The sequence below is a fragment of the Neofelis nebulosa genome, chromosome 3 (genome assembly GCF_028018385.1).
Source record: "Neofelis nebulosa isolate mNeoNeb1 chromosome 3, mNeoNeb1.pri, whole genome shotgun sequence".
Classification (NCBI taxonomy): domain Eukaryota; kingdom Metazoa; phylum Chordata; class Mammalia; order Carnivora; family Felidae; genus Neofelis; species Neofelis nebulosa.
In genome coordinates this window covers 79,152,891-79,179,534 of record NC_080784.1, presented here as the reverse complement: position 1 = coordinate 79,179,534, position 26,644 = coordinate 79,152,891, and the positions used below count along the sequence as shown (strand labels likewise).

Sequence of the window (26,644 nt, the reverse complement as noted above, 5' to 3'; positions counted from 1 at the left end):
CATTGCCCACAGCTCCCTGCTTATTTCCAAAGTTTTTTCTTTGCCTTTGATTGTCAACTCTGACTATATTTGTCTTCATGGTTTTTCTTGTATTTATCTTGCTTATATTTGATGATCTTGGATATGTAAAGATGTTTTTCATTAAATTTAGGAAAAATTCAGCCATTATTACTTCAACTGTTTTTTTTTTTCTGCCTCTTTTATTTCTCTTCTCCTTCTGAGACTCCAATTCATATATGGTAGTCCATTTGATATTAGATTATAGGTCATTCAGGTTTTGTTCATTTTGTTTCTCCATTATGGTTTACTTTGCTTCAGATTAGTTTCTATTGATCTATAAGTTTACTGACCTTTTCTACTGCATTTTCCAACATGCTGTTAAACGTACTCAATTGTATTTTCATATCAATACCATATTTCTCAGTTTCAGAATTTTTATTTGATTATTTTGTATAGTTTCTATTTCTGCACTGGCATTGTCTATTATTTTTTTTAATATGAAACTTATCGTCAAATTGGTTTCCATACAACACACAGTGCTCATCCCAACAGGTGCCCTCCTCAATGTCCATCACATACTTTCCCCTCCCTCCCACCCACCGTCAACCCTCAGTTTGTTCTCAGTTTTTAAGAGTCTCTTATGGTTTGCCCCCTTCTCTCTCTGTAACTTTTTTTTTCCCTTCCCCTCCCCCATGGTCTTCTGTTAAGTTTCTCAGGATCCACATAAGAGTAAAAACATACGGTATCTGTCTTTCTCTGCCTGACTTATTTCACTTAGCATAATACCTTCCAGTTCCATCCATGTTGAAGCAAATGGCATGATTTCATTCTTTCTCATTGCCAAGTAGTATTCCATTGTATATATAAACCACATCTTCTTTATCCATTCATCAGTTGATGGACATTTAGGCTCTTTCCATAATTTGGCTATTGTTGAAAGTGGTGCTATAAACTTTGGGGTACAAGTGCCCCTATGCATTAGCACTCCTGTATCCCTTGGGTAAATTCCTAGCAGTGCTATTGCTGGGTCATAGGGTAGATCATTTTTAATTTTTTGAGGAACCTCCACCCTGTTTTCCAGAGCAGCTTCACCAGTTTGCATTTCCACCAACAGTGCAAGAGGGTTCCAATTTCTCCACATCCTCACCAGCATCTATAGTCTCCTGATTTGTTCATTTTAGCCACTCTGACTGGTGTGAGGTGGTATCTCAGTGTGGTTTGGATTTGTATTTCCCTGATGAGGAGTGACACCGAGCATCTTTTCATGTGCCTGTTGGCCATCCAGATGTCTTCTTTAGAGAAGTGTCTATTCATGTTTTCTGCCCATTTCTTCACTGGGTTATTTGTTTTTCAGGTGTGGAGTTTGGTGAGCTCTTTATAGATTTTGGATACTAGCCCTTTGTCCGATATGTCATTTGCAAATATCTTTTCCCATTCTGTTGGTTGCCTTTTAGTTTTGTTGATTGTTTTCTTTGAAGTGCAGAAGGTTTTCATCTTCATGAGGTCCCAATAGTTCATTTTTGCTTTTAAGTCCCTTGCCTTTGGGGATGTGTCAAGTAAGAAATTGCTACAGCTGGAATCAGAGAGATTTTTTCCTGCTTTGTCCTCTAAATTTTGATGGTTTCCTGTTGCAGGGAGTATGGCTGGAATCGCAAAAGATGAGTCCACAAACAAAGTGCACTTAAGTGAAGGTCCTCATACTCAAGTGGGAATGAGGCCCTGACTCCAGAATGAACCTTCTTTTTATTAGGATAATTGCTAAAGACTACGTGCATAAAGTCAGCTAAGCAAGTGTGTTAATCAACCTAATTTAGCTTTTCAAGGTTGAATTTCAAGTTAATTGGTTTCTATAACACTAGGAAGGGTCACATGTGAAGGAGGAACCAGCCTTGGAAAATGTTAATGGCTCTAGGCATTCCTTACAAGCCGCAGCCTTGTTCAGCTGTGCAAAAATGTCCTAAGGCCTTGCACCTTCTCCAGCACTTCCATTTTGAAGCCTTTTCCTTTGATGCTTCTCTCTTGCATCTCACAGTTTCCTGTCTCATATTGAGGTCCTTCATCCATTTTGAATTTATTTTTGTGAATGGTGTACGAAAGTGGTCTAGTTTCATTCTTCTCCATGTTGCTGTCCAGCGCTCCCAGCACCAGTTGTTAAAGAGACTGTCTTTTTTCCATTGGATATTCTTTCCTGCTGTGTCAAAGATTACGTGGCCATACTTTTGTGGGTCCAATTCTGGAGTCTCTATTCTATTCCATTGGTCTATGTATCTGTTTTTGTGCCAATACTGTGCTGTCTTGATGATTACAGCTTTGTAGCAGAGGCTACAGTCTGAGATTGTGATGCCTCCCACTTTGGTTTTTTTATTCAATATTACTTTAGCTATTCAGGGTCTTTTGTGGTTCTATAAAAATTTTAGTATCGTTTGTTTCAGCTTCAAGAAGAATGTTGGTGCAATTTTGATTGGGATTGCACTGAAAGTGTAGATAGCTTTGGGAAATATTGACATTTTGACAATATTTATTCTTTCAATCCATGAGCACAGAAAGTTTTCCCATTTCTTTGCATCTTCTTCAATTTCCTTCATGAGCTTTCTATAGTTTTCAGCATACAGATCTTTTACATCTTTGGTTAGGTTTATTCCTAGGTATTTTATGCTTCTTGGTGCAATTGTGAATGGGATCACTTTCTTTATTAATCTTTCTGTTGCCTCATTATAGTGGGTAAGAATGCAACTGATTTCTGTACATTAATTTTGTATCCTGTGACTTTGCTGAATTCATGTATCAGTTCTAGCAGACTTTTGGTGGAGTCTATCGGATTTTCCATGTATAATATCATGTCATCTGCAAAAAGCGAAAGCTTGACTTCATCTTTGCCAATTTTGATGCCTTTGATTTCCTTTTGTTGTCTGATTGCTGATGCTAGAACTTCCAACACTATGTTAAACACAGCGGTGAGAGTGGACATCCCTGTCCTGTTCCCGATCCCAGGGGGAAAGCTCTTAGGTTTTCCCCATTGAGGATGATATTACCTGTTGGCTTTACATAAATGGTTTCTATAATGTTTAAGTATGTTCCTTCTATCCTGACGTTCTCGAGGGTTTTTATTAAGAAAGGATGCTGAATTTTGTCAAATGCTTTTTCTGCATCAATTGACAGGACCATATGGTTCTTATCTTTTCTTTTATAAATGTGATGTATCACGTTGATTGATTTGCTAATGATGAACCAGCCCTGCATCCCAGGAATGAATCCCACTTGATCATGGTGAATAATTCTTCTTATATGCTGTTGAATTCAATTTTCTAGTGTCTTGTTGAGAATTTTTGCGTCCATAGTCATCAGGGATATTGGCCTGTAGTTCTCTTTTTTTGCTGGGTCTGTCTGGTTTAGGAGTCAAAGTAATGCTGGCTTCATAGAATGAGTCTGGAAGTTTTCCTTCCCTTTCTATTTTTTGGAACAGCTTGAGAAGGATAGGTATTATCTCTGCTTTAAACGTCTGGTAGAACTCCCCTGGGAAGCCATCTGGTCCTGGACTCTTATTTGTTGGGAGATTTTTGACAACTGATTCCATTTCTTTGCTGCTTATGGGTCTGTTCAAGTTTTCTATTTCTTCCTGTTTGAGTTTTGGAAGTGTGTGGGTGCTTCAGAAATTGTCCATTTCTTCCAGGTTATCGAGTTTTTGGCATGTAATTTTTCATAGTATTCCCTGATAATTGCTTATATTTCTGAGGGATTGGTTGTAATAATTCCATTTTCATTCATGATTTTTATCTATTTGGGTCCTCTCCCTTTTCATTTTGAGAATCTTGGCTAGAGGTTTATCAATTTTGTTTATCTTTTCAAAAAGCCAACTCTTGGTTTCATTGATTTGCTCTACAGTTTTTTTTTAGATTCTATATTGTTTATTTCTGCTCTGATCTTTATTATTTCTCTTCTTCTGCTGGCTTTGGGGTGTCTTTGCTCTTCTGCTTCTATTTCCTTTAGGTGTGCTGTTAGATTTTGTATTGGGGATTTTTCTTGTTTCTTGAGATAGGCCTGGATTGCAATGTATTTTCCTCTCAGGACTGCCTTCGCTGCATCCCAAAGCATTTGGATTGTTGTATTTTCATTTTCGTTTGTTTCCATATATTTTTTAATTTCTTGTCTAATTGCCTGGTTGATCCATTCATTCTTTAGGAGGGTGTTCTTTAACCTCCATGCTTTTGGAGGTTTTCCAGACTTTTTCCTGTGGTTGATTTCAAGTTTCATAGCATTGTGGTCTGAAAGCGTGCATGGTATGATCTCAATTCTTGTATACTTATGAAGGGCTGTTTTGTGACCCAGTATGTGATCTATCTTGGAGAATGTTCCATGTGCACTCGAGAAGAAAGTACATTCTGTTGTTTTGGGATACAGAGTTCTAAATATATCTGTCAAGTACCTCTGATACAATATATCAATCAGGGCCCTTGTTTCCTGTTTATTCTCTGTCTAGATGTTCTATCCATTGTTGTAAGTGGAGTGTTAAAGTTTCTTGCAATTACCACATTCTTATCAATAAGGTTGCTTATGTTTGTAATTATTTTATATATTTGGGGGTTTCCATATTTGGTGCATAGACATTTATAATTGTTAGCTCTTCCTGATGGGTAGACCCTGTAATTATTATAAAATGTCCTTCTTCATATCTTGTTACAGCCTTTAATTTAAAGTCTAGCTTGTTGGATATAAGTAAAACTCCAGCTTTCTTTTGACCTCCAGTAGCATGATAGATAGTTCTCCATCCCCTCACTTTCAATCTGAAAGCGTCGTCTGGTCTAAACTGAGTCTCTTGTAGACAGCAAATAGATAAGTCTTGTTTTTTTATCTATTCTGATACCCTATGTCTTTTGGTTGGAGCACTTAGTCAATTTACATTCAACGTTATTATTGAAAGATATGGGTTTAGAATCATTGTGATGTCTATAGGTTTCATGCTTGTAGTGGTGTCTCTGGTACTTTGTGGTCCTTGCAGCATTTCACTCACAGAATCCCCCTTAGGATCTCTTGTAGGGCTGGTTTAGTGGTGATGAATTCCTTCAGTTTTTGTTTGTTTGGGAAAACTTTTATCTCTCCTTCCATTCTGAATGACAGTCTTGCTGGATACAGGATTCTTGGTTGCATTTTTTTGTTGTTGTTGTTCATCACATTGAAGATTTCCTGCCATTCCTTTCTGGCCTGCCACGTTTTAGTAGATAGGTCTGCTACTACCCTTATATGTCTACCTTTGTATGTTAGGGCCTGTTTATCCCTAGGTGCTTTCAGAATTCTCTCTTTATCCTTGTATTTTGCCAGTTTCACTATGATATGTCATGCAGAAGATCGATGTAAGTTACATCTGAAGGGAGTTCTCTGTGCCTCTTGGATTTCAATGCCTGTTTCCTTCCCTAGATCAGGGAAGTTCTCAGCTATAATTTGTTCATGTACACTTTATGCCCCTTTCTCTCTCTTCTTCTTCTGGAATTGATATGATACGAAATTCATTCTGTTTGATTACATCACTTAGTTCTCTAATTCTCCCCTCATACTACTGGATTTTTTTCTCTTTTTCTCATCTTCCTCTATTTCCATAATTTTATCTTCTAATTCACCTATCCTTCCTCTGCCTCTTCAATCCGTGCTATGGCTGCCTACATTTTCTTTTCACCTCATTTATAGAATTTTTTAATTCATCAAGACTGTTTTTTAGTCCCTTGATCTCTGTAGCAATAGATTCTCTGCTGTCCTCTATGCTCTTTTAAACCCCAGCGATTAATTTTATGACTATTGTTCTAAATTCTTGTCCCATTATATTGCTTAAATCGGTTTTGACCAATTCGTTAGCTGTCGCTACTTCCTGGAGTTTCTTTTGAGGAGAATTCTTCTGTTTCATCATTTTGGCTACTTTTCTGTCCCTTATGCATTTTAAAAGCTTGTGTGCTCTGCACCTGCAAGCACTGTCATGTTAAAGTAGGATTATACAAGGTCCAGGGCCTGGCCCTTCAAGAGGTGTTTTTTTCGGGGATTGTTACTTGCTCTCTGTTGTGACTTTGGTTATTTTATTACCCTGCTCGTAGTAATATTTTGTACCCTCCACCAGGTGTGCTTTGATTTGTTCCTTGGAGTAGCCCTGTAGAGGAAAACAGACAAACAGGAGACAAAAACACGCAAGCACACAAACAAAAAATACAAACAAATAAACAAAAACAAAAGCTTAAAGACTAAAAACAAAAAACCCATAAACACCGACTACAAGTAAAGAAGAGGGTGGAGGTAATGCTTATGGAAGAGCACATACAAAGAGAGAAATGACAAGGGGGGTGGGGTGGGGGGAATAAACGATGATTAGCCAGAGAGACTAAAAGGCTTAATCCAGAGGGAGGAAAATAAAGAAGGAGGCGGGGAAAACGAAAGGAAGATAAAATTACCCAGATAGAGAAGCTATATGGCTTGATTATTCCAGAGAGAGAGAAAGGAGTGTAAAGAAGGAGGTGTAGAACATGTATGAAGACAATGGATTAAATATGTCTGTTTAGATAGACCAATAACCAAAGTAACCAGCTTAGGGGAGGGAAGAGATAAGGAGGAGAAATGAGGGAGAGGGGGTTAGAATATATCTATATATCCAGAATTGACCTAGAGTTAATCCAGGCAATGCTGATCACTTGTCGGGAGGGGCTATCTGCAGGGTCTGTGCTGCTCCGGTGGATACACAGTTACCCAGTGCAAGGGCATGTGTGTTGGCGAAATCTGAACCCACCTCCACTATGGGCCGGGGAGTGATCCCTCTGAGGCCCCACTTCGGTGGTGGTGGTGGGGTGGGGGGAGGATGGTGATTCCCCCAGTCTCTTCTCCACGGAGCCAGACTCAGTGGACTCCATTTGAGTCTTCCTCAATGTGTTGTGGGTGCAGACAGGGAGGTCCTTCTCACTCCACCAACTCCCCTGACCCTGCGTTTGGCTAGGATTCAAAGTCCCACTCTGTGTGCTCTGGCACTGGGGAAGTACCTCTCTGTGCAGCGATATGTGGTCCCAGCTGGCTTTGTCTGTGCCACCGCATTTCAGGGAGGACCGACTTCTCCTATTGCAGACTGAGAGCTGCTGCCCTCACCGCAAGCCCCCAGGGTGGCGCACACAGGCAGGCTTTGTCTTTTCCCACAGCACTCCAGGCAAGCGGCCGCCTTATACTCCTGCAGACTGTGCCCTCCGCCCAGCCACTGTGCCCAGGCGTGGCAGATGCAGGCAGGTTTTGTACTATCGCGCAGCCCTCCAGGGAGGGAACCACTTTCTCCAGCTGCATACTGAGCCTATGACCTACCACCACACCCAGGCCTGGCTCCCCTCCTCCCCAGGTGCAGGAACAGGGAGTCAGCCCCTGTCTGAAGAAAGCCCCACAGTTAGAGACCGGATCCCTCTCAGTCTCAGTCTGCGGTCTTTCTCCGGTCCAGCTATGGTCCTGCACTCCCCTAGCCACTCTTTCTCTTCCCTTTGTCCATCTGCAGAAGGGAGTCCCTCCCCTCCGTGACCATGCAGCCTTTTTTTTTTATCTCCCCCAGTTGGTAGTTACCCACCTATTTTTTTCCAGCTTTCCCATTTTCTTTCTAGTAGATTCAGTCTCTTTTCCTCCCAGGCTCTGGTGTTCAAAGTCCTTTGGCTTCTACATTTCCTTGTTTGAGAGACGCTGGACGTATGGATCCCTCTACTTCTCCGCCATGTTGGCCCTCTCCCCGCTGGCATTCTCTATTATTATGAACATCTTTTCCTTTAAGTTCTTCAACATTAACAATAGCTACTTTAAAGCTCTTTGCCCATTAATTCCAACATCTGGGATATCTTTTTCTTTGATGTAAATCAGATTTTCCTGTTTCTTCATGTCTAGTATTTTATTTGTTGTATATTAAACATTTTACATTATACAGATTCTGAATTCTGTTACTGTCCTTGACAGAATGTTGGGTTTGTTTGTTTGTTTTTTTCATTCTATCTGGTGGCCAAATTACTAGTTTATCATCTTGAACTTGTCAAGGCTTGATTTTACACTTTCATTAGGGCAAATCAATTTGTTTTGTCCTTAGTACTTAGGTGAATCCTTTAGTCCTAAGACACAGTTTCCACTCCTTAGGTTTTTGCCTTCTAAGATTTCTATGGAAAGAATGAGGTGCTCACTAACTCCCCATCACTCAATGGGACTTAAACTCCAATTTTTAACTACTTCCATTGTGAACAGCAATGAAAAGTATGCCTAGGCTTTAAGTTAAATCGATGTAAAGAGTCTATCTTGTTCACGCTGTCTTTAGCACATAAAACAGCAAGTGTTTAATATTTGTTGTTAAATGAATAAACTATAAAAGACTGAAAGAAAATTTTCTCAAAAAAACAAAATACAAATCTGTTTTTCCTATACCTCTGGACATTGTTCACTTATGCAATTGTATTTACTGGGTTCAGCTATATTCCAGAGATTATGTGAGGAGCTTTAAATAAAAGTGCAAACAGAATTAACAATCCTTGCCTTAACAGAGGTTGAAATTTTAGTCAGAGATCATTCTGGCACAATTTATAGTATCATAGCTATGTGTCTATAATTAAAGAACCTAGGTTTGAATCTAGTTCCATTGCCAACTAGCTGGATGACCCTAAATGAGATATTCAACCTCACTTTTCTCATCCATAAAATGGTGATAACAAAAATACTTACTTCATTGTGTTCTTAACAGGAGTTATATGAAAGTACAAAGTCAAGTACATAATAAGTCCAGACTGAGTGCTATGGCTAAACTTATTATAAGACTAGGTCTCCAGTAATATCCAATCTTAAAGTGGACAGCTGTTAACTGAGTATTTAAAAATTTTTTTAATGTTTATTTATTTTTGAGAGAGACAGAGACAGAGTGTGAGTGGGTTGGGGCAGAGAGAGAGGGAGGCACAGAATCTGAAGCAGGCTCCAGGATCCGAGCTGTCAGCACAGAGCTTGATGCAGGGCTTGAACTCACAAGCTGTGAGATCATGACCTAAGCTGAAGTCGGACATTCATCCGACTGAGCCACCCAGGCACCCCTGTTTACTGAATATTTAAATAATTGCATTGCATTTTTCATAGCCATATTTGGCCTAGATTTTCCATAAGTGCAATTCCATAGTACTTGAAACTTAGAGTCATATATATTTTGGAAATCATATTTTTTTTTAATTTTAGGAAATTAATATAGTGTATTTACGATATATTATGTAACACTCAAGCAGGGTCTGAGGCACTGTCCTGATACAAAACACATCAATATTAATTAGCTAATGTAATTAATGTTAATATGTAGGCAAAATGTGAATATCCACATAAAATAGGAAAAGTAAAAACCGAATAATCATAATCACTTGTCACTTGAGGTCAGGTTTTTGACACCAAGTAATTTTAGTACCACCTAAAGTGACATCAACTTTCAGTTTCTGGAGCTTTCTGAATTTTGGAATTATGGAGGAGGAATTATGGACCTTGTAGAGCCACAGATTTTGAGTAAATGAGAAGAGGAATGAAGAAGGATATAAAGTAGAAGAAGGTAGGCTGAATAATATATTTCAATAAACTTGTATTTACTGGGGACTTAGAGTTCCAAACTGGTAGCTTCTGACAAACTTCAGTCTCCAAGGTGTACCCCTTTACTATATGCATCTGGATGGCCTGGCACAGTGCTTTGCACCTCATTAGTCCTAGATAATATTTGGTGGGTTAATGAATGAATGTATTACCAGTAAATAAGAAAGCACAAGTGTGAAACTTCCCTTTCTGAGAACGTTCACTGTTACCTTTCCACAATCCATTCTTTCCCTCACACTGTCCAATCTATCTCATAAAATCAATAGTTTTTCACAAGTTTGTTAACAAATTTGATACATATAACAGCAAAGAAATCTTAACACTCTCTCTGAGTCATTGAAAGACATGCTTTTACCATAGTGAATTATAGTACCCTGTTTCTAATAAACAAAATAGATGAAACATTATATACTATTGTTTACACTGATTTTCTCAGCTACTACATAGTAAGCTTCAGCCTGGTCTACTGAATGCTCATTAATATACTCAAAAAAAAAAAAAGATTTTTTTTCTCCTTGCCTTAGTCAAATTAAATGGAAGCACTAAAACATATACGTTAAAAACTCAAGCTTTCAACCACATGCACTTCTTTAAACGTAGATACCTAAGTAAGGATAAAACCAAAACAAGCACATTAATTTATACTTTTCTGCTATCACATAAAGATATACCTGGGTGGCTTTGGTTCTGGTTGGATAGGCTGTTGCTCTTTCTTCAGTAAGGTTTTCTATAATAGAGAAAGAAGAGTTGACATAAGTAGGAAAACAACTTCAATGTAAAATTCTAATTTCACTAATGTTCTATTATCAAAGGGAGAAGGAACCATTCCATTCTAATCTATATCACAAACCTAAACACTGATGTAAATTTGTAAGTATACTATGAACTGAAACATCCAAGATGGAGTCAGGAATGTCAAAGGCCCTAGAATGTCAGGATCCAGGAGACCACCGGGGAAATGAACAACTACAAGTGGATGGAACATAAACTTTTAGACTGTGCTGGGCACAAATGGCTACATCATGTTGCAGGTCTCAGAATGAAGCTTATATCACTGAATTCCAACCTAACAACTAGCATAGTAACATACCCTAAATAGACTAAAGTTAATTATTTTTACCTACACCAGTCATAATTCTTTCAAAACAACTTATAGAAGCCTTAGGGTTTTGCCTTTATATACTCTTTCTCCTCCCTCAGGTTCCTCCTGAATCTGTGTCTCCTGGACTGGAATTCCTAAAGACCTCAAAGAAACTTTTGGTCTGCTTTGCAGCCTAAGTACTTTTCTGTTTGACAATACTCAGAGGAGTATGATCATTGTACTTCATCCAGCATCTTTTGGCACCCAGGAATACAGTTCCTACCAATCATTTCAGTGAAAAAATATCCATACAAATCTATTACAGATGAGAATGTATTTATTTATTTATTTATTTATTTATTTATTTGTTTGTTTGTTTATGTGTTCCTTGTCTTATAAAAGAGATTCAAGATAGCTTACAAAAAATATAGTACATACGAAAAAGGAAAATAACAAAGCCAGATTAAAGGGAAAATATAGATAGAAAGATAGTATCAAATAGTTTCTGATATTTTTGTCACACAGATTTTGTTCTCCATTTCCTAGCTATCAAAATGTATGAACTGAGTTATGTTCCACCAAAATTCATATATTGAAGTCCTAATTCGCAATGTGACAATATTTGGAAATAAGGTCTTTCAGGGGTAATTAAGGTTAAATGTGGTCATAAGGGTGAAGCCCTAATCCAATAGAACTGTTGGCCTTATAAGAAGAGGAATAGATGGCCAGGGACACGTGTGCACAGAGAAACACCAAGAAGCAGCCATCTGTAAGCAAAGGAGAGAAGACTCAGGAGAAATCAACTCTGCCAGCATCTTGATCTTAGACTTCTAGTCTCCAGAAATGTGAGAAAATTAACTTCCATTATATAAGCTACCCACTCTGTGGCATTTTATTATGGCAGGCCTGGCAAACAACGAATACACAAAGTAATGAAGAAAACATGGTAGTTCTGACATTCACAATGTCTATAAGAGAAGCAAATTTAACTTCTGTGAAAAATTTCTTCCATGAGTTCTTCAAAAGAAGTGTAGTATGTTGTGATAATTAGTTTCAACAGCATTTCTTCAACAATTACATGAGAGTGTTTAATGTGGATTTTTTTAAGACAATTCTTCAATTATCTGTCAACATTGGAAAGAACAACCAGGAAGATAATTCTATAAGACTTAAGAATAACTGGGCCATTCCCTCCCTGGTCATTCTGTGTGATCCAAAGGTTAAACTTATGCCTAGAGGCATTGATGAATTGCATATCTACTTTATAATCTGCCATGACAATTATTTTGCACAAAATATCTTTGGGAAAAAAGTGGTCTCAGATAAGAGGAATTTGAGGAAATCTTGATAAATGAATTAACGGATTTTGGATTGTTGGTTTTGTCTTCTCCCTCAGACTCTATAAGAAGTCAGGAACATAAAATGTCTTGGCTATTGTTATATGGTATGCTCATGATACCACAAGGAAATGCTCATTTTAGTTCTGGTTCTTAAGTTTCAAATATGTCCTTAACCACTATTTGACAACTAAAGCCAAAGAAGTTTTAGAGATATAAAATCTCTAAATCTATAAAGGAAAAACATAAAGACAAGTGAAAGTAAGTTGTGTTTGCATTGCAAACACCCCTCAATATTAGGACATAAGAATGATTGTTTTAAATATTTTAAACAAATTATAAGTATCCCTTTTAAAGTTACACTCATTCTGTGTCCTATTACTCTCTCAGATGCATCTGACTTATATATGTTAATTTTTTATTTGATGCCAATCATTTTTTAAGATCAAAGATTAACTTTTCTTCTATCATTATGTTAAAATGCAACAATCACCTTGAAAATTAGTTTGTAACCTCTCTCAACTATTTGTAACTTTTAGAATTCCCTGATGATGTTTTCATTTTCAAAGTAGGACATCATCTTCAAGAATAATACTGTAATTTTTAAAAAATTATGAGCAACATGTAGGTCATCATAAAACGTGAAGCAAGACCTACATATTTCAAATGTTGCCCTCAAGATGTTCCATGACACATATTCATGGCTACAAAAATACTAATGACTACAAAAATTAATTTTAACCAATATATTCCACACTTTGCACAAAACAATGTGCTTGGCTAAGAACACACTGTCCGTATGTGATACTACTATTTACACTTGCCAACTTGATTTTTTTTTAACTGCTTCCTTCTTAGCCAGAATAACTGAATTGGCATGCTCTCCATGATGAAGGGTGTCAAGTTTGAAGGCTGCTAAGTAAAACAGTCTCAGACAAACATTCTTGAGGATTTTCAGTACTAAGATAGTCTCTGATTTTTTTTCCAGTTACCCTCTTGCAACTGCATGGCCTTAACAACCTCCATTGTGCCTCTCTCTTCCTATCCTTCTATCTCTTGCTATCAAAAACTGGTTTCTGTTTTGGATCTTTTCCGATTTGAGGGGGTAGTCTCCATTTTGCAAAATCAGCAGCAGTCCTATTTAAGAGGTCCTGTGGACTTTTGATAAGTATTAGTGTTCTACATATAGATATATTCAAATCTCAAGTCCATTCTGTCTTAATGTTTCAACTCCATTCTTTATCAAAATCTTTCCTTTTCCACAGGTATGACCTGCTTCTTTAAACTATTTCAAGCTCTTTGTCTCTAGATGACCATGCATTTGGAGTGACACATTCTAAATTTTTTTTTTTAATTTTATTTTTGAGAGAGACAAGGCACAAGTGAGCAAGGGGCAGAGAGAGAGGGAGAAAGAAAGAGAATCCCAAGGGCGGAGCCTGAAGCAGGGCTCAAACTCAGGAACCACCAAGATCATGACCTGAGCCGAGGTCAGATGCTTAACCAACTGAGCCACTCAGGCACCCTACCCTACATTCTAAATACTTGATGTAAGATGTAACTCATTTATTAAACCCTCATGTCAAAAATTTTTAAGACTTTTAACAACCTGTGTGTTATTTATTCCAAACCACTTCTCAGACTCCATTCCCCCACATATTTTCTCACATCCTACAATTTAACTGGTACCAAGATTAATTCTGATAATTTACACAATATTATTGCACCTCCAGCTTCTTTTTAGAAGCAGCTGTCTAATCCATCAATTCTTCTTTTCTTTCCAAATTTCATCTGGATTTTTTTTTCCCTTTGGACAATTCTGCGAATTTCTCTCTTACTATAATGATTAAATTTTTGATTAACCACAGATGAAATATGGAAGAAAATCTTTCATTTTGCATATTAACTCTAAGACATATTCCTTTTTTAAATGTTTTTATTTATTTTTAAAAGAGACAGACAGAACATGAGCAGGGGAGGGGCAGAGAGAGAGGGAGAGACACAGAATACAAGCAGGCTCCAGGCTCTGAGCTGTCAGCACAGAGCCTGATGCAGGGCTCAAACCCACAAACCATGAGATCATGACACAAGCTGAAGTCAGTTGCTTAACTGACTGAGCCACCCAGGCACCCCTCCTAAGACATATTTCTATATTACTAGTATTAGTGTGGAATTCTAGAATATTTTTACTATAAAAAGGTAATCTATTATTGGCATATTACACCTCCAATACTTACCCCAAATATGGTTAAAGGGTATTTTCTAAATAGCAAGGAATTTTCATAGTTCTAAACAGTTATATGACCCTACCAGAAGTATATATAAACACACCATTAAAGGTAAAGTTAAAGGTTTGTTTAATAGTAGGTAATTGTGAAGATAAAATCATTAATAGCATATACATATAAAATTACAATTACACATTAAAAGATGTGAAATAAACTGAAAATCTTTTCCTGCCAGGCTTGACTATTAACACTTGTGTTTCCCCAGCAGAAGTCAGTCATGTCACTAGCACCTTCTGTGAAATAGCAGTAAGCTTCCTCCTTTATATTGCTACTGCTTCTTGTATGAGAAGCAATTTAAAGGGAGGAATGTCAATAGCTTGCACACATGCAGAACCAGAAGGCACCAAACACATCATTCTGGGATTTTTCACAAGTCAGTATCTTTGCATTATTAAATTTTAGAGCTTCCCCAAACACATAAAAACCACAGGAGGATTTTCAAGCCATCTAACTGCCCCTAGGAAGCTGTGATATGCCCAGGAAACCCATGGATATTCAAAATCTCCTCATGCAGCAAGAGCAGCATCCATTTTGGAAGATGTTCTTAGGTGTAGCATTTTCTTCACGGTTCTTAAGAAAAATAGAGGGATTCCAAAGGTAATGCTGGCCACTCAGTAATGGCGATGACCTCAAAAAGCCATTCAACTTTCAGATTAGGGAAGACTGAAGAAGGTCTTTAGCTCACCAACACACAGGTTGTTTCTTTACCAGTCACTATATAAAGTTTCTTCAATCTCCAAGAGAAATCAAAACTATAGGAATTTATTCTTCTAAATGCAGGAATTGAAGTATAACATGAAAGACAATAAAAAGACTAATGAGAGGAGGGAGCTGGATGGAGAAGTTTACATTACAATATAAGTCCCTCTGAGGGTTGAAATATATTTGTAAAAGATATAGACCCAGAAAACCGCCAGAAGACTAGCAGAACAGATTCTCCGGAGCCAAGCGTAGACAAGAGGCCCATGGAAGAGGGTAGGAAGGGTGGTGAGGTGGTGCACACTACACGGACTGGCAGGAGTGAGCCAGGGCGGAAGGGGCAGCCTGCCTGGCAAGTCAGAACCCCCGAAGTCTGGCTTGCAAAAGCTGAGGGGCCGGACTCCGTGAGTTCTGACAGCCAGCAGGACTTAACATCTGGAATGTTAAAGGTCAACAGCTCTGCTCAGAGAGCAGGGAGGGTGAGAGGACGCCGGGAGGGAGAGAGGTGTTGAGCCCTGGAAGAAAGAGTTCAGCTTGGCAGGGCAACAAAGGCACTGGCAATCACCATCTCCCTCTCCCCACCCCCCAGCAAAATCCCAAAGGGAACCAGTTCCTGTCACCAAACTTGCTTGCACGGTGCAAACACCCAATGCTGTGCTTCCGTGGATCCACCCCTCTAATGGGTCTGCCTCCCTCCTGGTGCTCCAGGGCCCCTGCTGCAGGGGACCACCTGCAGCAAAGCAAGCTAAGCCTACCCCTCCCATCCCTGTGCACCTTGCAGATCCACCCTGGCTAATACACCAGATCCCAACAAAGCTGCACCACAAGTCTGGAAGTGTGCAAATCGCCAAGACAAGGGCCACACAACTCCACAGTGAGTCCTGCCCTGGGTGAGGGGAAGATAAGGTACACACCAGTCTGGCTGCAGTCCCAGTGGTGGGCTGGGGACAGACATCGGGTGTGAATGCGGCCCCTCCCACCAATACAAGTTACTTCAGACAGCACAGGGGAAGTGCCCTGCAGTTCTGCACCACCCCAGGGAATACCCAAAATGATGAAACGGAAGAATTCTCCTCAAAAGAAACTGGAGGAAGTAGCGACAGCTAACAAACTGATCAAAAACGATTTAAGTAATATAATGGAACAAAAATTTAGAATAATAGTCATAAATTAATTGCTGGGCTTGAAAAAAGTATAGAGAATCTATTGCAACAGAGATCAAGGGACTAAGAAATAGTCATGAGGAGCTAAAAAATGCTATAATGAGGTCCAAATAAAATGGAGGCGACCACAGCACGGATTGAAGAGGCAGAGGAGAGAATAGGTGAATTAGAAGATAAAATTATGGAAAAAGAGGAAGATGAGAAAAAAAGAGATAAAAAAATCCAAGAGTATGGGGGGAGAATTAGAGAACTAAGTGATGCAATCAAATGGAACAATATCCATATAATAGAAATTCCTGAAGAGGAAGAGAGAGAGAGAGGGACTGAAGGCGTACTTGAACAAATCATAGCTGAGAACTTCCCTGATCTGGGGAAGGAAAATGGAATTGAAATCCAAGAGGCATAGAGAACTACCTTCAGATGTAACTTGCATTGATCTTCTGCACGACATATCATCATACTGAAACTGGCAAAATGCAAGGATAAAGAGAAAATTCTGAAAGCAGCTAGAGATAAACAGGTTCTAACCTACAAAGGGAGACCCTTAAGACTAGTGCAGACCTATCTACTGAAGCTTGGCAGGCCAGAAAGGAATGGCAGGAATACTTCAATGTGATGAACAAAAAAAAATATGCAGCCAAGAACCGTTGATCCAGCAAGTCTGTCATTCAGAATAGAAGGACAGATAAAGGTCTTACCAAACACACAAAAACTGAAGGAATTAATCACTGTTAAACCAGCCCTAAAAGAGGTCCTAAGGGGGATTCTGTGGGTGAAATGTTGCAAGGACCACAAAGTACCAGAGACATCACTACAAGCATGAAACCTACAAACATCACAATGACTCTGAACCCATATCCTTCAATAATAACACTGAATGTAAATGGACTAACTGCTCCAACCAAAGGAAATAGGGTATCAGAAGAGATAAAAAAAAGCAAGACCCATCTATTTGCTGTCTACACGAGACTCATTTTAGACCTGAGGACACCTTCAGATTGAAAGTGAGGGGATGAAGAACTATCTATCATGCTACTCGAAGTCAAAAGAAAGCTGGAGTAGCCATACTTATATCAGACAAACTAGACTTCAATTTAAAGACTGTAACAAGAGATGAAGAAGGGAATTTTATAATAATTACAGGGACTATCCATCAGAAGAGCTAACAATTACAAATGTCTATGTGCCGAATATGGGAGCCCCCAAATATACAAAACAATTAACCACAAACATAAGCAACATTATTGATAAGAATGTGGTAATTGCAGGGGACTTTAATACTCCACTTACAACGATGGATAGATCATCTAGACACAGAATCAATAAAGAATCAAGGGCCCTGAATGATACATTGGATCAGATGGACTTGAAAGATATATTTAGAACTCTGCATCCCAAAGCAACAGATTATACTTTCTTCTCAAATGCACATGGAACATTCTCCAAGATAGATCACATACTGGGTCACAAAACAGCCCTTCATAAGTATACAAGAATTGAGATCATACCATGCACACTTTCAGACCACAATGCTATGAAACTTGAAATCAACCACAGGAAAAAGTCTGGAAAACCTCCAAAAACATGGATGTTAAAGAACATTCTACTAAAGAATGGATGAGTCAACCAGGCAATTAAAGAAGAAATTTAAAAATATATGGAAACAAACGAAAATGAAAATACAACAATCCAAATGCTTTGGGATGCAGTGAAGGCAGTCCTGAGAGGAAAATACATTGCAATCCAGGCCTATCTCAAGAAACAAGAAAAATCCCCAATACAAAATCTAACAGCACACCTAAAGGAAATAGAAGCAGAAGAGCAAAGACACCCCAAAGCCAGCAGAAGAAGAGAAATAATAAAGATCAGAGCAGAAATAAACAATATAGAATCTAAAAAAAAAAACTGTAGAGCAAATCAATGAAACCAAGCGTTGGCTTTTTGAAAAGATAAACAAAATTGATAAACCTCTAGCCAAGATTCTCAAAATGAAAAGGGAGAGGACCCAAATAGATAAAATCATGAATGAAAATGGAATTATTACAACCAATCCCTCAGAAATATAAGCAATTATCAGGGAATACTATGAAAAATTACATGCCAACAACTCGATAACCTGGAAGAAATGGACAATTTCTGAAGCACCCACACACTTCCAAAACTCAAACAGGAAGAAATAGAAAACTTGAACAGACCCATAAGCAGCAAAGAAATGGAATCAGTTATCAAAAATCTCCCAACAAATAAGAGTCCAGGACCAGATGGCTTCCCAGGGGAGTTCTACCAGACGTTTAAAGCAGAGATAATACCTATCCTTCTCAAGCTGTTCCAAAAAATAGAAAGGGAAGGAAAACTTCCGGACTCATTCTATGAAGCCAGCATTACTTTGACTCCTAAACCAGACAGACCCAGCAAAAAAAGAGAACTACAGGCCAATATCCCTGATGACTATGGACGCAAAAATTCTCAACAAGACACTAGAAAATTGAATTCAACAGCATATAAGAATTATTCACCATGATCAAGTGGGATTCATTCCTGGGATGCAGGGCTGGTTCATCATTAGCAAATCAATCAACGTGATACATCACATTTATAAAAGAAAAGATAAGAACCATATGGTCCTGTCAATTGATGCAGAAAAAGCATTTGACAAAATTCAGCATCCTTTCTTAATAAAAACCCTCGAGAACGTCAGGATAGAAGGAACATACTTAAACATTATAGAAACCATTTATGTAAAGCCAACAGGTAATATCATCCTCAATGGGGAAAACCTAAGAGCTTTCCCCCTGGGATCGGGAACAGGACAGGGATGTCCACTCTCACCGCTGTGTTTAACATAGTGTTGGAAGTTCTAGCATCAGCAATCAGACAACAAAAGGAAATCAAAGGCATCAAAATTGGCAAAGATGAAGTCAAGCTTTCGCTTTTTGCAGATGACATGATATTATACATGGAAAATCCGATAGACTCCACCAAAAGTCTGCTAGAACTGATACATGAATTCAGCAAAGTCACAGGATACAAAATTAATGTACAGAAATCAGTTGCATTCTTACCCACTATAATGAAGCAACAGAAAGATTAATAAAGAAAGTGATGCCATTCACAATTGCACCAAGAAGCATAAAATACCTAGGAATAAACCTAACCAAAGATGTAAAAGATCTGTATGCTGAAAACTATAGAAAGCTCATGAAGGAAATTGAAGAAGATATAAAGAAATGGAAAAATATCCCATGCTTATGGATTGGAAGAACAAATATTGTTAAAATGTCAATACTACCCAAAGCTATCTACACCTTCAATGAAATCCCAATCAAAATTGCACCAGCATTCTTCTCAAAGCTATAACAAGCAATCCTAAAATTTGTATGGAAGCACAAAAGACCCCAAATAGCCAATGTAATATTGAAGAAGAAGACCAAAGTGGGAGGCATCACAATCTCAGACTGTAGCCTCTACTACAAAGCTGTAACCATCAAGACAGCATGGTAATGGCACAAAACAGACATTGACCAATGGAATAGAATAGAGACTCCAGAATTGGACCCACAAAAGTTTGGCCAACTAATCTTTGACAAAACAGGAAAGAGCATCCAAGGAAAAAAGACAGTCTCTTTAACAAATGGTGCTGGGAGAGCTGGACAGCAACATGCAGAAGGATGAAACTAGACCACTTTTGTACACCATTCACAAATTAAACTCAAAATGGATAAAGGACCTGAATGTGAGACAGGAAACCATCATACCCTAGAAGGGAAAGCAGGAAAAGACCTCTCCGACCTCAGCTGCAGCAATTTCTTACTTGACACATACCTAAAGGCAAGGGAATTAAAAGCGAAAATGAACTATTGGGACTTCATGAAGATGAAAACCTTCTGCACTGCAAAGGAAACAATCAACAAAACTAAAAGGCAACCAACAGAATGGGAATGACATATCAAACAAAGGGCTAGTATCCAAAATCCATAAAGAATTCACCAAACTCCATACCCGAAAGACAAATAATCCAGTGCAGATATGGGCAGAAAACATGAATAGACACTTCTCTAAAGAATACATCCGGATGGCCAACAGGCACACGAAAAGATGCTCAATGTTGCTCCTCGTCAGGGAAATACAAATCAAAACCACACTCAGATATCACCTCACGCCAGTCAGAGTGGCCAAAATGAACAAATCAGGAGACTATAGATGCTGGAGAGGATGTGGAGAAATGGGAACCCTCTTGCACTGTTGGTGGGAATGCAAACCGGTGCAGCTGCTCTGGAAAACAGTGTGGAGGTTCCTCAAAAAATTAAAAATAGATCTACCCTATGACCCAGCAATAGCACTGCTAGGAATTTACCTAAGAGATACAGGAGTGTTGATGCATAGGAGCATTTGTACCCCAATGTTTACAGCAGCACTTTCAACAATAGCCAAATTATGGAAAGAGCCTAAATGTCCATCAACTGATGAATGGATAAAGAATTGCGGTTTATATACACAATGGAATACTACCTGGCAATGAGAAAGAATGAAATATGGCCTTTTGTAGCAATGTGGATGGAACTGGAGAGTGTTATGCTAAGTGAAATAAGTCATACAGAGAAAGACAGATACCATATGGTTTCACTCTTATGTGGATCCTGAGAAACTTAACAGAAGACCATGGGGGAGGGGAAAGAAAAAAAAAAAGAGGTTAGAGAGGGAGGGAGCCAAAACATAAGGGGCTTAAAAACTGAGAACAAACTGAGGGTTGATGGGGGGTGTGAGGGAGGGAAGGGTGGGTGATGGGTACTGAGGAGGGCACCTGTTGGGATGAGTACTGGGTGTTGTATGGAAACCAATATGACAACAAATTTCATATTTAAAAAAAAGATATAATAGGACCGTTGTTTCTAGAGCTATGTTCATAATAACAAATCACAACATAATACTCTAATAAATTCTAAAAACAAAAAATAAGATATTTTAAATACATGGCTGAGTTGTTGGGAAATTAATAGAAATTCTTTCTGGTCAAAAATAACAAGAAATGTTGAATTTACTATTGTATTAGATCTGGAGGCCATCTTTATCTTGAGGATAGCATAGAAATTCCTGACAACCTAGAGTCTGGATTCTAATGAGCTACATGCCTTGCAGTTGGAAGACACAACTGAAGCCAGAGAATGAAAGAATGTCAGAGTTGAGAACCTCCCTCCAAAAACCTGAGTACTAGAAGTAGGATATCCTTAGAGTATAAATGAGGATTTAAAATTTCCCTATAAATGGGGTACCTGTGTGGCTCACTCAGTTGAGTATCTGACTAAGGCTCAGGTCATGATCTTACAGTTCATGTGTTCAAGCCCTCCTGTCAGGCTTTGTGCTGACAACTCAGAGCCTGGAGCCTGCTTTGGATTCTGTGTCTCCCTCTCTCTCGCTCCTCCCCCCACTCACTCACTCTCTCTCTCTCTCTCTCTCTCTAAAATAAATAAACATTTAAAAAAGTTAAATAATAAATAAATAAAATTTCCCTATAAAGAGAAAGAAAGAGAAAGAAATACGATAAGACCACATCTGTGTCATGATCTTGGCCCTGTGTGGCTCTAGGCTCCAGAACACTCCCCCCAAAAAATGAAAAGCAAAGGTTTAGAATAAAGTGGTCTCAGGTTGGTAGAGCTCTAAAACACCTGGTAAAATCAAGTATCAAGCATTTTTTAAAGACTGCAATTTAAACTCAGGTTTCAAAGTATTCTTACAATAAAATACCAAGAAAAATGATTTCAAAATCAGAACAGTCATTAAACATAAGAAAACAAGCAATCAAGGAGTCAGAAAAACAACAAAATACATATTCAGAACCTCAAAGACGGTAGTACTATAATTAAGATATATCGAACATAAAATAAGGTTTTACTTCTACATGTATAGAGAAGATTAAAGGAAGCAAAAATTTTCAAAATTGACTAAGCTGACTTGGAAAATAACAAGTAGACATTCTAAAAGTTAAAAATAATATTTACTAAAATCAGAAACTTAATAAAAAGATAACCAATAATCTAAAAGAGAAATCAAAGGGGGGGGGGGAAGAAGACCAGTAAGAGACAGAAATGGCAAATATGAAAAATAAACAAGGCAAAAAATGAAACTGAGTGAAAGAAGAAAGAGAAGAATGGAAGGCAGAAAGCATTTGAAGAGATCATGGCAGAGATTTTCTTTTTCAGAATGCTGAAAGACAGTGATTTTAATATTTAGGGAGCCAAACAAAAACCAAGCAGAATAAATGAAAACAAAACCACACTTACATATCACAAAATAAAACAGCATAATAAAAATAATAAGTTCTTAGAAGTAGACAAAGACAGAGGAAGATTACTTAGAAGGGAAGATAAGTGGAAAAACATCTGATTTTTCAACAGCAACAGCAGCATCCAGAAAACAGAGGAATGATAACATGAAAATTCTGAGAATGTGTGGTTGAGGAGGAGTAAGAAATAAATATACTGTAAGCTGAAGTCTTCTGCAAACTGACCCTTATTAAAAGGTACATCTAAAGGATGTAGCTCAAGAAGAAAAATCATCTGTAGGTCTGAGATACTATATATAATGGCAAGTACAAAAAAAGTTAAGCATGTAGGTAAACCTAAGCAGTGGAGTATAAAATAAAATAATTGTGTCTAATTTGTGAGGTTGGAAAAGAGAGAAGAAAAGTTCTGGGGAAGATAACAGAGTAGGAGAGCCCTCTGCTCACCCCATCTCACATTTACAACTAGATATCATCCATATTCAAGTCAATAAACTGGAGAGTGATCTGAAGACTGGCAGAACAAACTCCACAACTAAATGTAGAGAAGAAACTGCATCTGAAAAGTTAGGAAACTCAGAAAGGTGAAGGAGGCTGTCCGTGGGAAGGAGGGAGCTGCAGGCATGGAGTGGGCAAGGAAAGGGGCCCTTGCACCAGGGAGCTCACACAGGGAAGACTAATCCTCATAAATTTGGCTTTGAAAACCAGAAGGGCTAAATTCTGTGAGTTTGTAAAACCAGTGGGACTTGGAGCTTTGAGCTTTAAAAGTCTGCTGAATCATACTGGACAAGCAGGGAGGGCTGGTGATAACTTGATCACTGCCCTTTAAAGAGACAGCAGTCTGAGCAGAGAGGCAACATAAAAACAGCATTAACACAATGCCGGGGGAAAAGAGGAGACAGATCTGCTCATACTGATTTCAGACAATGTTGGGGGTGGGGGGGCTTCTCTAAAAATGAGGGAGCTGGGAGCACCATTGTCTTCCCCAGCCCCCCAACACAAACACAGAGCCACCTTCATGAGGCAGGGCTACACACACACTTACTACCTAACCTGCTAGCAGTGCTCCACCACCACAAGTTCTCCTGAGGACTTGCACACTCCAAGCCTGCTATTTCAGCCCCGGGCTCAGCACAGATTTTGTTAAAGCCATGCACCCTGCCCAGCTGCCCAGGGCACAGCTGTTGCAGTGCCCTCCAGTCCAGCCACAGAGCAGCACTCCAATCACTGTGCAGAGCCCAGCCATGTGCATCCCGAGCTACCGTGGTGTGCTAGGTCCAGCTACACCTAGCGATGTCATGTGTCATGCCCAGCCTCATGCCCTTGGCTGCCCCAGTGCATAGTCCCCAGCTGCCACAGTACTTTGGGGGATCAGGCATAGGACTACTGGCCTAACACATATTTTGCTACCACCACTGCCATACTCCCATATTTCCTGATGGGCATACTCCCTCAGAACTGGCCTCCCTGGGATCCACTAACACCACAGAAACCAGGTACAGCCCAGAACAGGCCAAAAGCCAATGCAAAAGACTCCACTGAAAAGAAAAGTGATTCAGACACAACAGCAGGGCATAAGCAACATATAGAGGATACTGTCTTGAGGTGGCAGGTTCTAGTAAACAGGGGAAACTTCACTGCAGGGCAATCCAGGACCCCTTCTTCATAAAATCACTACTTTCAAGAACAGAAGACACAGTTAACTTTCTTAACACATGGAAACAGTCACAGAGAGGCAGACAAAAGGAGGAGACAGAGAAATTTATCCCAAATGAAAGAACAGGTAAGGCCAGAGATCTAAGCAAAACAGATATAAGTAACATGCCTGATAAAGAATTTAAAGCGATGATCATAAGGACACTCACTAGACTTGAGAAAAGAGTGGAAGATATTAGTAAGACCCTTACCACAGAGAGATAAGGAATAACATAGCAGATAAAGGGCTCAATAAATGAAATGAGAAACACACTTGGTAGAATGATCAGCAGGATGGAAAAAGCAGAGGAATAAATTAGTGACATAGAAGACAACATAATGGAAAGTAATCAAGCTGTACAAAAGACAGAAAAAAGAATTACACAAAACAAGAATAGATTTAAAGGAGTCAGTGACTCCATCAAATATAAGATTCATATTACAGGAATCCCAGAAGAACGAGAGAGAGAAAGGGAAGCAGAAAATTAATTTTAAGAAATAATAGCTGAAAACTTTCCTAATCTGGAGAAGGAAACAGATATCCAGTTCCAGAAGGCACAGAGAACTCCCATCAAAATCAACAAAAGCAGGTCAACACCAAAACATATTGCAATTAAGTTAGCAAAATATAGTGATAAAGAGGAAATTTTAAAAGCTGCAAGACAAAATAAGACAGTAAGTTACAAGAGAAAACCTGTAAGGCTAGCAGGAGATTTCTCAACAGAAACTTGGCAAGCCAGAGGGAGTGGCATGAAATTTTCAAAGTGCTGAATGGGAAAAAAAAATCTGCAGCCAAGAAATACTCTAACCAGCAAGGCTACCATTCAGAATAGAAGGAGAGATAAAGTGCTTCCCAGAAAAACAAAAACTAAAAGAGTCTGTGTCCACTAAACCAGCCCTGTGGGAAATATTAAAGGAATATTTCCATTCCTCTTTGAATGGAAAGGAGAGACCAAAATGATACTATGAAAGTAGTAAACACAAAAGCAGTAAAAATGAATTTTTCTGTAAAAAATCAATCAAGGAACTCACACAAAAAAAGGATATGAAATATAATAACATATACCTAAAACATGGGGAGGAGAGGAGAAAAGAATGGGTTCAAACTTAAATGACCATCAACTTAATATAGACTGCTATATACAGAAGATGTTATATACAAACCTAATGGTAACAATACATCAAAAACCACTAATAAGCATGCAAAGAATAAAGAAAAAAGAAAACAAATATACCACTAAAGAAAACCAGCAAAACATGAAAGAAAAACAAGAAAGCATCAAAAAAGTCTTCAGAAACAACCACAAAACACGTAATAAAATGACAATAAATGCATATCTATCAACAATTACTCTGAATGTGAATTGGCTAAGTTCTTCAATCAAAAGACATAGGGTCACAGAATGGATGAAAGAAAAAAAACAAAACAAAACAAGACCCATCGGTATGAGACTTACAAGAGACTCATTTTAGACCTAATGACATCTGCAGGTTAAAAGTGAGGGGATGGAGAAACATCTATCATACAAATGTAAACCAAAGAAGGCCAGAGCAACAATACTTACAACAGAAAAAATAGACTTTAAAAAAACAGTGTAACACAAGACAAAGAACGACACTATATAATAATAAGGACGACAATCTAACAAGACGATATAACAACTGTAAATATTTATGCACCCAACATAGAAGCACGCAAATACATAAAACATTTAGTAATAAAAATAAGGGAACTAATCAATAATAATACAATAATAGCAGGAGACTTTAACACCTCACTTACATCAATGGACAGATCATTCGAACAGAAAATACACAAGGAAACAATGGCTTTGAATGACTCACTGCAACAGAAGTATTTAACAGATATATTCAGAATACTCCATCCTAAAACAGCAGAACACACATTCTTTTCAAGTGCACATGAAACATTCTCCAGAATACAGCACACTTAGCCCATAAAACCAGCCTCAATGAAATCAAGATCTGAGTCATACCATGCATTTTTCTGACCACATTGCTATGAAACGAGAAGTCAACTACAAGAAAAAAATCTGAAAAGACCACAAATACATGGAGGTTAAATAATATGCTGCTAAACAATGAATGGGTCAGCCAGGAGATCAAAGAAGAAATAAAAAGTACATGGAAACAAATGAAAATGAAAACACAATAGTCCAAAACCTTTAGTATAGAGCAAAAGTGGTTTTAAGTAGGAAGTTTATATAGCAATACAGGCCTATCTCAAGAAACAAGAAAAATCTCAAATAAACAAACTGACCTTACACCTAAAAATAGCTAGAAAGGAATAATAAGCAAAATCTAAAACTAGCAGAAGGAAGGAAATAATAGCCTAGATCTGAAATAAGTGATATAGAAACTAAAAAACAAAACCATAGAATGCATCAATAAAACCAGGAGCTGTTTTTTTTTTGAAAAATAAATAAATAAAATTGATCAATTTCTAGCCAGAATTATCAAGAAAAAAATAGAAAAGACTCAAATAAATAAAATCA

General features: G+C 38.3%; 1 protein-coding gene across 11 annotated transcripts in view; it reads right to left on the bottom strand.

The window, feature by feature from the left end:
* IQCM (IQ motif containing M) overlaps window positions 1-26,644 on the bottom strand; it is a 664,496-nt gene that overhangs the window by 429,592 nt on the left and 208,260 nt on the right. For all 11 annotated transcript variants that reach the window (XM_058721202.1, XM_058721193.1, XM_058721197.1 and 8 more), the window contains exon 9: window positions 10,263-10,318. In XM_058721202.1, coding sequence (XP_058577185.1) covers window positions 10,263-10,318 — 56 coding nt within the window. The remainder of the gene's footprint in view (window positions 1-10,262; window positions 10,319-26,644) is intronic.